The sequence below is a fragment of the Urocitellus parryii genome, chromosome 6, assembly GCF_045843805.1.
Source record: "Urocitellus parryii isolate mUroPar1 chromosome 6, mUroPar1.hap1, whole genome shotgun sequence".
Lineage (NCBI taxonomy): Eukaryota > Metazoa > Chordata > Mammalia > Rodentia > Sciuridae > Urocitellus > Urocitellus parryii.
Genome location: NC_135536.1, coordinates 104,381,299 through 104,396,971, shown reverse-complemented (window position 1 = coordinate 104,396,971; position 15,673 = coordinate 104,381,299). Strand labels below are relative to the sequence as shown.

At 42.1% G+C, this 15,673-nt stretch overlaps 1 protein-coding gene across 1 annotated transcript in view; it reads left to right on the top strand.

Moving 5' to 3' along the window:
• Nucleotides 1-15,673, top strand: part of Myo1e (myosin IE) — a 191,121-nt gene that overhangs the window by 131,401 nt on the left and 44,047 nt on the right. Inside the window, exons 15-18 of the mRNA XM_026384866.2 lie at nt 303-388; nt 2,654-2,735; nt 8,682-8,788; nt 14,839-14,937. Of these exons, the coding sequence (XP_026240651.1) occupies nt 303-388; nt 2,654-2,735; nt 8,682-8,788; nt 14,839-14,937 (374 nt within the window). The remainder of the gene's footprint in view (nt 1-302; nt 389-2,653; nt 2,736-8,681; nt 8,789-14,838; nt 14,938-15,673) is intronic.

Below are 15,673 nucleotides of genomic sequence, written 5' to 3'. Positions count from 1 at the left end.
GCTTAAATATCCCTGTGGATTCCTTGAAGAAAGGGCATGTGATCTGAGAGATGGAGTCCTGGTCACAGGTCATTGGGGCCATCTGGGCAACCAGATGTTCATCAGTATCTGCAGGCCATCTCCAGCTAACACAGCCCTCAAGTGACAGTCTGTGGTCAAATCCCAATGCTACATCTAGAAACACATTCTGGTGAGGATAGCCATGCCCCTGGGAGGTTTTGTTTTATTTATTTTGTTTGTTTGGTTTTGATCCAAAGAAAAACTTGAAGGATAAAATTAGATTTCTTTCCATTCTTATCCAGGTATCCTATGACATGGATGGCTTTTGTGAAAGGAACCGTGATGTACTTTTTATGGATCTAATCGAACTCATGCAGAGCAGTGAGCTGTAAGTGTTATTTGCCTTATCTAATGTGTCATACAGGTTTGACATTTTCAATATTAAAACAAACTTGTAGTATTGGAGTGTTAGTGTTTTTGCTCCCCTGAACTGTCAAGTCTGGATTATGATTCAACTATTGGTTTTTCAAAATAGTATTCCTTTTTCTAATCTCAATCTCTCCCTTGTGTCCCTAATCCTTCCTGTACCCAAATTCCAAATGCTATATTTGTATGCCTAACTTCTACTGTTATCCAGGAGGAGGGGCCACACTGGGTTTAGATCGGGTGGCCATTTATGACCACATACGAGTGGAACAACCTGCTTCTGTGATATTGTGCCCTTGGAACAAAGGCAAAAGAATTTCCATTGTTGCTTAGTCTTAAAGATAACTAGTGGCTTAACAAGATCCAAGTTAACCTGAGTTCCTGAGGTACTGGGAACCCAAGAATTCTGGGAAGGGCAACTAAAATGGATTGATTTAAAGATCCATTTTAACTCCCCAGGCCCTGTGCAGGCTATGGGGTAGAGCTCTCAGCACCAGCTCTGTGTCCCTGAGGTCCTGGCTGATGGATAAGGAGATGTAATGTTCATGAGTGGCCCATATGTGCCAGGCAAGTGCATTGTTCCCTACAGCCTTCCAGATCTTAGAGTTCTTAGAGCTGCTTTCCATTAAGACTGCCCTTTCAGTCTCTGTTACTTACACTGTCCTGACGTCAAGGCTGACTTCTCTAACAGCAGAGGTTCTGGTAACTTTCTAAGAACATCCTAACTGCCATGAAAGTAAAACAGAGCTTCCTTTTCAGGTCTTGGTCAGAAGTCATTCTGTTCCATTTATACCACCCACATCCCTCCCCACTCTCCTACCCCCGTGCTCTCACCTCCTCACACATATACTACTACCTTTGAGATGTCAGATTTCTTTTCATTCAAAGCACATAAAATCAATTTGTTCTTCTCTAACAAGGTCAGGTAAGCCGCAAGTCCTGACTTGTGGGTTTTATAGCAGCCAGGTGAAGACTCGCTTCCAGAGATAGTTTTTAATTATTAAAATTCCTATCAAGTTCAAGAGCTATGGATGGTTCCATATAAACTCCTGTCATATAGACACAGCACACTGTTTTGTAAGCATATTAGCTGCACATGTCTATAATTATGTCTGGTCAAGTTACAAGCAGATTGCTGCCAGGCTCGGTGTCACACATCTATAATCCCAGCAGCTGAGGAGGCTGAGGCAGGAGGATCGTGAGTTCAAAGCCAGCCTCAGCAAAAGTGAGGTGCTAAGCAACTCAGCAAGACCTGTCTCCAAATAAGGACTAGGAATGTGGCTTAGTGGTCGAGTGCCCCTGAGTTCAATCCCCAGTACTCCATCCTCCCCTCCACAAAAAGCAGGTTGTTGGGGAGATTTCAGAGAAAGTTCTAGATACCCAAAAAGTCACTTAAGAGGAAATGAGTTTGAGTGTTACATTGCCAGTTTACACGGATCACTTCATTCACTCAGATGGAAAATATTTATTAAGCACCTACTATGTACCATGCCATGCTTCAGACACCAGAGGCACTAAGGTGACTAAGACACTGTCCATACCCTATGTCTGATGAAGCAGGCATGTTGGTTCAAGCAGCTCAGTTTCAACTACTGAGGACTAACATCCAGCCCGAGAAGCATTAGAAACCTGATACAGCTCCACTTGGAATCATTCATAGAGCAGTTTGTGAAGGTTTTCTGTATGGGGGTGAAGACTGGGTGCTAATGGCATTTGTGAGCAGAGGACACTGCTGTTAAGTACCTTCCAATGTGTAGAACACCCACTCCCAACAAAGAATTATCCAGCTGTGACCATCAGCTCCTGCCCAGGTTCATAATCCCTGCTCCATAGCACAGTGGCCTCTTCACTGAATCCAGATATTCCACACAATTCCTTAAGCTCCTGTTTGTTTTGGCAAACACATATCCGCTTGCCTCTGTTGTATTCTATGACCTAGGTATACCTCACATCCAGTGGGTAGGGATGTTCCAAAGCCAGGCTTTAAGGGTTTTTCAGGCTGAGACTCTGAGATACTTACATGTTAGAAATCCTTCTTTGTGTCTTCTGTTGGTAGTTCATTTCTCCCGAGTCACTTCTTTCTGGCTCGCACTGTGAGTCGGATGGTCTCTCGGTGGCCAGGGTTATGTGTTTCTGGACAGTGCCCCACCCCTTTTTCTACAGAAGTAAGCTTTTACCCACCAAGGCACTTATAGATTGCTAACCTATTCTCTCTCTCCTTTTCCAGACCTTTTATAAAATCTTTATTTCCTGAAAATCTGCAAGCTGACAAGAAAGGACGCCCAACTACTGCTGGAAGTAAAATAAAGGTTTGTTCTATTTGGGAAAGTTTATAGATTCCTAGAAGAGCTAGAGTTCCTAGGAGTCGGGAACTAAACCTCCAGGCTAGGAGGGGGCAAGTGGATGGCACAGAGATGCCCAGAAGTAATAGGCTACTTGTAAAAAGGTCACAGGATGCCAGCTGAATTTACTTGGCTGTTCTGAAACTCCAATGGGTATTAAGTACCTCCTAGCTTAATAGTCAGCAGATGACAACTAGCTACTTTCTTCGGATCTGGAAGAACTTATGTTAAACGATCACAAGTTTTGTGGTTCAGAGCCATGTTTTAGATCTTGATGACAGTTTTCCAGGCCAGGCTCCAAAATTTGCCAAGTATAGAACATTACTTGCCTAAAATTCAGCTTCATCTTTCACAGTGAAGTCTCAATTTAAAAATTTTAAAAGGACTAGGGATGTAGCTCAGTGGTAGAGCACTTGCTTGGCATGTATAAGGCCCTGGGTCTAATTCTTAGAATCACCAAAAAAAAAAAAAAAAAAAAAAAAAAAAACCCAAAAAATTCCAACTTGCACCTGGTTTCCTCTACAAAACCTGAAGGCTCCTCTTGGCTGGAATCTTCTACTGCTAAGAGTTTGCAATGATGGTTTCCTTTACTCCATCCAGCCAGGGTCTCTGCCTTCAGGAAGCTTACCAGGTTCTAGGGTGGCAGGCCTCCCCCCTGAAGTCTTGGAGATGAGGAACCAGAGAACAGAGCAGCCAGCATCAGTCATGGTGTCCATGAGGCTGGGCTTGTCCAGGAGGGCCCATCCTGCATCCCTCCTCACTGGGTCTTGCAGTCCCCTCCTTGCTGGGAATTGCAGACACATCTGGCCACATGGTATCTCAAAATCAGAAGGAAGTCTTAGATCTTTCCTGGGGTCTCCTGTGGGTAGTGAGTGTTCTGTGTTATCTGAGCCATTGCCTTGTGAAATTCTTTGTTCCCGATTATGCTCTGAATTGAGAGGTTATATCAAGCACACTTTATCATCTAACTCTGAGACATAGTCACTTAACTGTTTTCCAAACCATTTCCAGTTAAAAATATTTTCTTGAAAAGCATACCAGTTACATAACTCTCCAACTTTACAATCAAAGAGGTCATTCAGTGATTAATAGTAGGGCTTTGGGCTTCTGATTGCCTATGTTCAGTTCCAGTTCTGGCTTTCACTGGCTGTGTGATACCCAGCCTGTTACTTTAACTCTCAGGGCCTCTTTGGCTTATTTGTAAGATGGAGAGTTTAGTACCTATCTCAAGGGGTTTATGTGGTGGTTAAATTTAATAATTCATCTAAAGCATTTAACACAGCACTTGAAACATTGTCTGCACAAAATGATTGTTAGTTTCTCTTGTATTCCACTCTGTCAGTTCCCTCCCTACATCCTGTTTGTGTCTTCTTAGTTTTCTTTTTCTATTTTTTTTAATAGTACTAAGAGTTGAACCAAGTACCTACATCCCCAGCCCTTTGCATTTTTTTATCTTGATGCTGGGTCTCTCTAAATTGCTGAGGCTGGCCTTAAACTTGGGGTTCTCCTGCCTCAACCTCTGAGTCCCTGGGATTGCAGTAGGTACCACTGTTTCTGCTTCATCTCTGCTTAATTCTGAGTGGACATTTTTATGTGCATGTGCTGGTTCCCCACAGATGGCCGTTTCCTTCTTATTCACTCAGTGTCTAAATCCATGATGTCCTTTCACTGAGCCTGCCTGGATAAGCCCAGCCTCATGGATACCGTGACTGGTGCTGGCTGCTCTGTTCTCTGGCTCCTCATCTCCAAGGCTTCATGGGGGAAGCCTGCCACCTAGCCCCTGGTAAGCTTCCTGAGGGCAGAGACCCTGGCTGGAGTAAAGGAAACCATCAGTGGAAGTTCATAGTAGTAGAAGATTCCAGCCAAGAGAAGCCTTCAGGTTTTGTAGAGGAAACCAGGTGCAAGTTGGTGCTTGCTTTTTTTTTTTTCTTGTATATTTGTGTGATGCTAAGGATTAGACCCTGCAGGGCCTTATACATGCTAGACAAGTGATCTACCACTCAACTACATGCCCAGTCCCTTTGTAGAAATTTTATTTTGAGACAGGGTCTCACTAAGTTGCCCAGGCTTGCCTTGAACCTGGGATCTTCCTGCCCCAGCCTCCTGAGTAACTGGGATTTCAGGCACATGCTCCCATGCCCAGCTTGCTCAGTTTTTGTTGTTTTTTAAGATAGTCTTGCTATGTTGCCTAGATAGACCTCAAACTCCTGGCTCAAGTGATCCTATTATGTCAGGCTCCCAAGTAGCTAGGACTGCAGGCACTGGACATCCCACCTGACTTTACAGGCTATGTTTTGAGCTGGAGGGCAGAGTCCTCTGAGTTATAGGGACATCAAATTCAAAGAGCTGGAGAAATTTAGTAGCCATAGGGCAGCCAATGGGATAATCCTCTGCAGCAAAAAGTTGAGGGCAGGGAGTAGATGAAGTTTCTGTGAGGCCTTAGATATTAATGTCTGTGTCAAGTTTCTGACTCATGGCTTCACTTCCAGGTCCTGGATAAGAATTTGCTCTGGGATGGAAAATCTAGTCATAAGAATGTCACATTCAGAGCCAAGAGCCCCAGATCATCAAGGTTGCAAATGACTCACTTTCAAGTGGTCTGGATTATTACCCTGTAAACAGAAGAACAAGGATAAGGGCCTTTCTCTCCTCCTATGAACACCTTCCCTTTTTTTTCCTTTATATTGGTGTCTTCTTGAATATCCAAAATTGCCACCTTTCTGAGCTACTCCAAATGTTTAAGATGACAGATTGTAGGCCATTGTCTAGGGAGGTCACCCTGAAGTCAGCCAGCTTATGTAAAGGGGTCATGCTATATTTTCTCAACCATGATCATACCTTCCTTGGTAGATTGTTGACCTCTGTCTACCTCATGGTCTACCAGGAGTGAAAGTTTCCCTAGTTTTTCTGTCTCCTCTAAGACACCTTTTGAAGATACGGAGTCATGACCAAGTGTTATATCTTCAATATCCATAGTATTTTGCAGATGTCATTAAGTATCATTGTAATGATTTCCTCAAGAGAGAAGCATGGAAAGGATTCCTGAGATCCTTGAAAGAAAGATTAAATTGACATTCAAGGTAGTTCTAGTGTGGGATATTGTTTTCTAATTATTAAAAGATTTTAAACTATAGGATTTAATTTAAATATTCATGTGAGAATGTCCATCAATTTGACTACTAATAAGTATATTATGTCTAACAACACTTGATGCGGAGGCCTCACTGAATTTTATGTTGTGGCTGGAAGAGACCAGTCTGGAAACTAGAGTGAAAGAGGATGCTGGAGGGAAACAGACCAAGCTCCAGGTTGGAGAAGGTGGACTGACCACAGCTTTGTCTGAGTGAGGCTGGAGCCCTAAAGGGTGAAATGACAGGATGGGTGCAGACATTGTGCAGGTGATTGACTGCTTGATTCCCACCCCCACCCCTGTGCTGGGGATTGAACCTCGGGCCTCATGTATGCTACATCCCTACCCCATGGACTGCTTGAGTTTTTAACATCTAATCCAACATTTAGATTAAGATATCATAGGTTTTCTAGTTTACAGATAGAGAAACTGAAGCCTGAAAAGTTGAGTAATTCATCATGTAACTCACTAATAGCAGAGCTGACCCCTACTCCCCTACTTCATCCTGTCAAGAGTGAAATGAGAAACTTTTCCCCTAGCCTTTTCTCGCTGTCCTGTCTTGGGGTTTTCTATTTTGATTCCCTCTGCTGTCGAGAAGTATTATTGGTTCCTTCTGTCTTAACCTGTGGGCTGACTGAAATCAAAGCTAATCCAGTTACCACTTTGCCACCACCTCAGTTAAGCTGACCCATAGGTGTTGACATTCAGGATGATCCTAATGACTAAGACACATTCCTCTTTGTTGAAATTAATTATTCCACAACCTGATGGCTTCTGTCTAAATCTGGCTCACCCAATTAATTCATTTTCTTGATACTGGGAACTTAACCCAGGGGCACGTTACCACCGAGATACATCCCCAGCCTTTTTTATTTTTTTAATTTGAGACAGGGTCTCACTAAGTTGCTTAAAGCTTTCCTAAGTTACTGAGGCTGTCTTTGAACTTGTGATCCTCCTGCCTCAGCCTCCAAAGTTGCTGGGATTATAGATGTGCACCATGGCACCTGGCCCAGTTAATTCATTTTCTGTCACACCAAATTACTCTTGTTAGGAAGGCAGAATAGCATTGTGGTTGAGAAATATGGACTTGGGTTCAAGCCTTAGCCCTGTTGCTTAAAAATCGTTTCATCTTAAGCAAACCTTTCTTCTATTAAGGCCCAGTTTTCTCACCTGAAAAACAGGAATGATAATAGTAGCTACCATTTAGGGTCTTGTGGGACAAAGGTGACATGATTCATGTGTATACCCCATGACACAAACTCAGTCAACCTTGCCTGTGAGGATTTTGGAAAGAACTATGTCAAGTGACACAAACTTGTGTCACACTTGCCTCTGTCTGCTTTCTGACATTACAGTAAAAAGAAAATGTGCTGCTAACTATTTAGGTAAGACTGAAGAATCTGTGAAGTTTTTTTTTTTTTTAATTTGATGACTTAATTAAATAAAAAATGAGTATCAAAAATTTAGTTTAAAAATTAATAGTTTGAGGACATAAAGAAAAGCTTTATTTACTCTAATCCATTCTGCAGTTTCTTTTCAGCTTCACTTTATATGTTGCAAACATCGTCAGATTTGTTGTCAAGTGCAGTCTATATCATCAAAGAAGATAAACAATTTGCTCTTTCATGAGACGGTTTCGCTTTAATAGGGCAGCCTCCAGCTCTGTCCTCAATTTCTGGCATTGCAAAAAAAAATGCTGTTTTCTGCATATCTAAATAGAGAACTTAATTCACCAATGAACATCTTGCTTTGAACTTACCCAGTAGTTTTTCTCAAGGGTTTCAGATTTCCCAAACCCATGAAAACAGAAAAGCCCTAATTGAGAGAACAAATCCCTATTGCAAGCAAATCCCTTCTGCTGACTGGAATGGTTTCCCGGCTTTGGAGATGCCTTTTTGCTATTTTCTTTTAGAGGTTTTCTCTCTTCACCCTTGGAAGGAGAGTTAGCATATGTGCCACATCCGTGGGCTCACAGGGTGTACTCAGCTGTGGTGGGAATGCTGATGTGAGCCTGACTCCTATTTCTTCAAACAAAGCACAAGATTCTCATGATTTGAAATATATCCTGAACAATTCTAGCTTTATTTATGTAGTTTTTCCTGCTTGAACTCAGTTATGATTTTATTTGGAATGGTTTAGCTTTGTGAAGGAACAAGTGATCTGCCACAAGGAAAGTGCTCAGAGCCTGCAGGTTTATTATTGAGGAAGAAGCACAATTAAGTGGCATATAAGAAGTTTATAAATTTGGAGATTTTTATCATCTTTACATCCTTCAATTATGAATTTCTATCATTTTAATAAGGTGATTGTTTGTTGATTAGATTCCAAAAAAGAGAATGCAGGGGATTTAGAGATTTTTATACTCATTCATACTTTTGTTTTTTTTTTTTAATGAGAACAATGAATTTGCAAAGGCCCTCTATCAACATAAATTGAACTTAATTAACATGCTTCCTTGTACCCCATGAAAAGAACTGCCTGTGAAGATTTACTTGAGTTTTTTGTTTTTCTGGTTGTTTATTAACTGTGCTAAAAATGCTTGGTTGCTTTCAATGATGGAATTTCCAGCCCATTTAAGAGTGATAAAATCATCGTAAAAATTAGCAGAGCTTTAAGAATGCTTAGTAGACCCGATTTACACTTAATGAACAAATTGTCATGAAGGTTAACTTCCTTCCAGTCGTATTTTACCATAGTTAGACTCCCACAAAGTCTCCTTTGAAAGTTGATCTCACTTTAAAGAAAGTTCCATGTTTCTAACTGATATCATTCTTCCTGTCTAGAAACAAGCCAATGATCTTGTGAGCACCCTGATGAAATGTACACCCCACTATATTCGCTGCATAAAACCAAATGAAACCAAGAAGCCCAGAGACTGGGAGGAAAGCAGGTATGGTGCCTGGCAGGCGGGGAGGTGATGCTGGCTTGGGGCTCTGGCCCACTCTAACCTCTGGCCACCGTGAGCCATCTCAGGCGGGAGCAGTTCCCATTACCCACACATGCTCATCATATGTGCCCTGTGTCTTGACTTTTTCAGAACAATGCCTATACACCTTTCCCCTTATTTGATTTTCCTATTAGCGCCATTCAATTCAGAATTAGTAATCTATAATATTGATCTTGGCTAGTCTAGTGGCAGATGGAAAAACCAAAACCTTAATACTACAGAATCTCGATCGTTTGAAAATTAATTTGAGGCTCTATACAGATATTCTTAGTGCTCGGCTCCTGCTTGGTACGCTCGGGATATGATCCAGGATGTTTAGCTTGGGTCTCTAAGGGAAAGGCTAAAGAGTGTGTTGAAAAGCAATCTGTAAGCCACGGGAGCTCAGACAATACAGAACATGCTGGGGGTTCCTGAATTCCACTGAAGCATTATGTGAAGGAGCAGAGGAACCCGGAGGGATAAGAGTAGAGAGAAACCTGTGGGCACAGTGAGGCCTTTAAGTCCTGACTTTTGAGGAAGCCCATGTCACTGCTTCTCCTACAACTTGTACTTAGGACCACAATCTAAGCTTGAAAGATGGAGTGTTGAGTTGAAAACTATTAAGGTGCCGACTAGAGGATATCTTTTTTGTATCCAGTTAGGAATCCAGATACATGTTCGTAGGAAGCCTGACCTTGCTGTCCATAGGAACATGGACACAGTCCATGAGACAGGGAAGATATTGAACTACACAGTGGACCCAGGCCATTGCTACCAGACTACCATGTCCCAGGGCATGAGTCACCTCTTTTCTTCTCTTTTAGAGAAAAGAAAATAGACTTTTTAAGGCATCAAGTGACTAAATCAAAGGTTTAACACCAGAAAGACCAGGATTAAAATTCACAGCTGCTAATTATTTTCTCTGAGCAATAAGTATAGGTCCATTTCCCACCCTACTAGAAGGATCCTCCATCAGCAATGGCAGATAATAAATATTTGTTCCTTTATAAGAGGGAAAAGATAGTTAAAAAAACCAAAAATCTCCACCCACGCAGGCCACATAGTCATTATCTGAAGGTCTTTCTTTCCGTCTAGCATGCCATGATGCAGTCTGATTCTGTCTTCTCATTTTAAGAGCCCTGCTGCTACTCTGGTGTAAGAGCTTCTGCCCTGCCATGTCATGGTCTTTCTGAGTAAGCTCATCTATAGATGCATGTTCCTATAGCCTCTCTTCCATTTGATTTCTGAAATTCTTCAATTTAGTGTGGTATGAGATTTCTCCTGTCAGCCTCTGATGAGAAACTCACTCCTCAGGTGATGAACCCACCTTTGGGCAAGTCTTACTCAGCGCGCTCTACTGACCTTCTCTAACTCACTGTTGTCCTAATCCCACTCTCTACATTATCCTCACTACTTTTTTTTTCTTTTTCTTGCAATACTAGGGATTGAACCTAGAACCTCACGCATGCTAGGCGAGCGCTCTACTGAGATACTTCCTCACTGCTTCTCATTATTTTTCTACTTGCTAGCTCTCCTGTTGCTTCAAAGCCACTATCACGGTTCTCTTGGTTCTTCTCTCTCTCTCTCTCTCTTTTTTCTTTTTTCGGATAGTGCTGGGGATTGAACCAGGACCTTGTGCATGCAAGGCAAGCCCTCTACCAATGAGCTATAGCCCCAGCCTTTGGATCTTCTCTTGCATGAGCTAATCACCCTGTTCTTTAAGCAGTGCCTCTGAGACATGGAATTTGATCATTTCCCTTCTTGGGTATTGACCTGGGCATGCTAATTTATTCTTCACTTTTCTGAAATGTGCATTTCAGTTTCTCCTTTAAGGCCAAGACTCTAGTAGCATCATTATCATCTCTTTCCTCCTGAAGATTGAAAACATCTTTTGCTTTTCTACACTGTTTCTCAAACTTGAGTGTGCTTAGGAACCCCCTGAAGAGCTTGTTAAAACTCAGATAACTTGCTGGGCATTGTGGGACATGCCTGAAATCCCAGAGGCTTGAGAGTCTAAGGCAGGAGAACTGCAAGTTCAAGCCAGCCTCGGCAACTTAGTGAGGCCTTAAGCAACTAACAAGATCCTGCCTCAAAATAAAAAATGAAAAGAGCTGGGCATGTGGCTCAGTGGTTAAGCGCTCCTGGGTTCAATCCCTGGTACCAAACAAAACAAAAAACCCCTCAGATTGCTGGGCCCCACTTCCAGGGTTTCTGATTTTGTGGCTCTGAGGAGGGGCCCAGGGATGTGCATTTTTTAAAAAACATGCTGATGATGGTGACCTATGATACATCACATCTTGAGAACCTTTGGTCTTGAGCCAGGGGCTACACAGGGTTTGGAGGAACTGTGTCCTGGTGCTGGTCTATCACTAATTACTATATCCCCTCCCCACTCAATTTCTTGGTCTTTTACACTAAGAGGGTCAGTCTAGAATAGGATCTCCATTCTGACAGAATGAGCACTTTGAAGATCTCTTGCTATGGTCAGTCTGCTCTGTTTCCATATCACTCTTAACACCTACCCCTTCCACACCTGTGTGGGCACTTCTGGTCTCCCCACCCCCACCACATGCACAGACATACACACAAGATATCATAGGCAATCTCAGAAATAAATTACAAGAGTCTTGGGAGCCAAGGTATTTCGAATGGGCATGTTAGCCCACTCTTTGCCCATTTCAAACTACCCGTCTTCTCGTTGGAGCAAATAATCTTAAATAAAAATATATTTTTGCCCTATAAATGCAGCACCCTGCCCAGCACACCCTGCCCTAGTCCACATAGTTAGCTCTGCCAAAAGCCCCTTTGATTTGGAAGTAGTTCAGTAGCTACTGCTCACAAGTTCCCTAACCCTGATTCTACCTTGTCATAAATCTCAGCCTGATTTATTGGAATATCAGAAAATGCTGAAAGTAAGACAGTGTGATGCATTTTATTAGTAAATCCTCATAAGGCTTTCCTATACTTTCTTTCTTTTTAACTTTCTTTAGTAACTCCCTTTATTTGAATTTCAGCAAAGACCACGATAAGAAGTCATGTAAATGGATTTAAAGATGGTCAGGAGTGAGGTGGTCAGTGTTGATGTGTGTTTCAGTAGGATCGATTCCTGGGACTCCCCTCCTCAATCCTGGGACAGATTTGTCAGCAGATGGTTTCACTCCACCAGTGAGCGTGGATGCAGGGCCGTGAGAGGGCACTGTGTGTCGTTGGCAGGGGTTACACGCTTAATTAAGCTCTCTGCAGAGAGAGTTGCTCATTCAACAAGTTTGTGGGGTGTGGGGTTTTTTCTTTTCCTGTTGCAAATGTGTTTTTGTTTGGTTTCTGGCAAAGTTGCTTGCCCTGGATTCAGAATTGCTGCCCTCGTGAAGTTCCCAGGCCTTGGCCGACTTGAGTTAATGGCCGAGGACAGCCTTGGAGAGGATCCCTCCCTAGAGACAGGAATGGCACAACCAGGAGAACAACGGGGTGGTGTCTGGCCAGTGTCTACTGAGGAGATGACAGTGCTCTAGGAATGTGCAAAAATTAACTTGGGTCCTTTAGTGATATAAAATTGTAAACATTATAGGATTTGTTAGACTGATTGTCCTGCTGAAGGAAATTTCTAAAAGAAAATTTCCTGAAGGTGGGGAAAAAATGGTGAATGAAACAGCATTTGAAACTGATTCATGGGAAAGGCATGTGTCTTTCTGAATCAATGGGTGGTATGTCCCTGTCTTGGCATCTTGGCCTGATGCTGGCATTTTCAAGAAGTACTGTAAAATGAGCAAACATTGGAAACAGGCGTTTTGTGTGGAGAAAAGGTCAGTGGTGAGTTTCAGATTTGGAGGACAGAAGAATGGAAATTTAATTATTTTCCAGCATCAGATTTCAGCCACTTTAGTTAAATAGATCTCTCCCTCCACCCCTGCCACATCTGTGTGTGTGTGTGTGTGTGTGTGTGTGTGTGTGTGTATGTGTGTGTGTGTGTGACTTATCCAGGCAAATGTGGATATTAAATATTGATTGTTTCATATGAGGACTTTTTAAAAGTTAGTCATCTTGAAGGAGTCAACCTGTCTGGATGTCAGCTCAAGGAAGTCTGACTGGAGGCTCTTTAAACATCCCTCACTGTGACACCTCATCCTTCCCATGCAAATCTCTCTCTGCTTCTAGCTTCATCATCCCTGTCTTCACCTCCCATCACCCCATTCTGTAGACTTGCCTTTTGTGGGCTCTCTTCATTGTCCTCTGCACATGATAAATTCAACTCATCCTTCTGGTTGAGGCATGAAACACTGCTTCTAAGAATCCCACTGTGTGAAAAATCCATTTCCTTGTCTATTCTCCCATCCTGGTTTACTTATTGTAGTTGGGAATGTACTAGAATAATTGCAGCTTTACATCACTCATGACAGGAACTAAGTGACTTATAGGGAAGGTACTCAGCTAGTAATTTATTAGCATCCTCATTTTATAGATGAGGTAACAGAGGCACAGAGAGGCTACATAGCAGCAGAATCACGGGTGCACAGCAACCAGCTCCAGAGTTCGGGCTCTTCCCCACTGTCCTGGCTGTGGGGAAGGAATCATAGTGTTCCTCTTGGGGGCACAGGTATGAGGCTTATTTGGGAATATGGTTTCCATAAAAGCCTTGCTGGAGAGACAGCTGTCAGGACCCTGTGTGAAACTGGAGTGAGGAGGCTTCTAATGGTTTTTTCAGCATTCATGTGAATCCATTCTCTGGAATCCATCATTAGTGTGGTTGACCAAATGTACCAAATAGGGATCGTGAGGGGGCTACCTTCCTACCAAAGCACAATTCCCATATCCCATCTTCAAAAGAGATTTTCCTTTTAATTTCTAATTTTCTAAACTACCATGTGTCCAAGTATCTGTTCTGCCAGCTTGCATCAGATGCAGCCCAGGCCCAATTTTTTTCTCCAGAGTGGATGATCAGACAAGTGTTCAAAACCTATCTGTGGGTGTTCAGGAAACTGCTGTTCATCGAAGGATGGGTTTTCACAATGTACATGCCCCACATCTTCCCAGACCTGCCAGGCCTCTTAAACCAAGGCATAGGGCGGGGGGCTTGTGTTCTGATAGGAAAATTGCATGTGTGGCAATATCCACCTACCGGTACTCTGCATCCACTTTCCAAAATACACTGCTAGAGATTCATTTTCATAAAAACCAGCCAAAACTATGATTCAAATCTATTTTGAACCATTTTAACTTAAGCATTTGAAATTAATAGCTTCATATACCTTTCTTAACTTGCATTAGAAAAATCCTAGAACAATAGGATCATTATTAATCCTAGAGTCAATGTCAGAACTTAAGATTCAGTAACAAAACAGTTCTAGCACATTCCTGTAAACCCAGCAACTTGGGAGGCTGAGGCAAGAGGAATTGTGAGTTCAAAGCCATCCACAGCAAATTAACAAGGCCCTGTGTCAAAGAAAACATAGAAAGAGCTGGGGATGTGGCTCAGTGGTTAAGCACTCCTGGGTTCACTCCCTGGTACAAAAAAAAAAAAAAAAAATCCCTCCAGTATAATTTAATTCAAAACTTAAACTTAAAAGTTCTAGCCTCTAGTCTTGAAAAAACAATATTTTTGTTCACAATTCAGGTAACAGGTTTATGGGGCTTTATTTGTTTTTATTTTTTGAGATGACGTCTTGTTATGTTGCCCATGCTGGTCTGGAACTCCTGGGCTTAAGCAATTCTCTGACTTTAGCCTCCCAATTAGCTGGGACTACAGATGTGCACCATCACACCTGGCTTTGAGTTTTTATTTTACTATTAGTGTTTGAAATCGATAAGTAATATCCTCTTATATAATTGCAATGTTCTGCAACATTTTAAAAATTAATATGTGATCTGAGAGGCCAGCTTAGTATCTGAACACTATAAATTATGTCTTTTTAACATGTTTTCCTGCAGATTGGAACTGGGAGTCAAGGAGGTTGGTTGGTAAGAATATAGAGGAATCAAAGATTCTCCAGTAAAGACAGGTGCCATTTTCTCTTTTGTAGGGTAAAACATCAAGTGGAATATCTGGGTCTGAAAGAAAACATCCGAGTGAGAAGAGCTGGCTATGCCTATCGGCGAATCTTCCAGAAATTCCTACAGAGGTAGGTGCATTACGCACCAGTGATTCTGAACTTTATTTTATGTAAACAAGTTTATTGAGATATAATCACATGGAGTCCACCCACTTAAAGTACATGAATCAACACATTTACTACATCCGCTGAGTTGCGTATCCATCACAATTAACTAGAGCATACTCCTACCTTGAAAAGATGTCTCATGCTCTTTAGTTGCCAACCTTCAGTTCTTCCCTGACCCCTACACACACCCACTGTTCTACTTCCCATAACTCTAGATTTGTCTATGTTGGGCTTTTCCTAAAAACAATCTGATATGAGTTCTTGTGCCTGGCTTCTTTCACTTAGCAGAGCGTTTTCAAGATTCAACCATGTGTAGCCTTCTGCACGTCATTCCTATCTATTGCAGAATGTATTCTGTTGTGCGGATGGAGCACATTTTACTTGTTCATTCATCAATTGGTAAAGGATTGTTTCCACTTGTGAATAATGCTGCTATGAAAATTCATGTACAAGTCTTTGTGTGGACATGTGTTTTCATTTCTCTTGGGAATGTACCTAAAAGTGGACTTGCTGATTCATTTGGTAACTCTATGTTTAACCTCTTTGACGAGCTGCCAGGTTCTTTTCTGAAGCAAGGCACCACTTCACATTCCCACCCGCAGTATTTGAGGGTTCCGATTGATCCTGATCCTTGTCAACATATGCTAATATCTGACTAAGCCTCCTAGTGGGTGTGAAGTGGTATCTCATTGTGGTT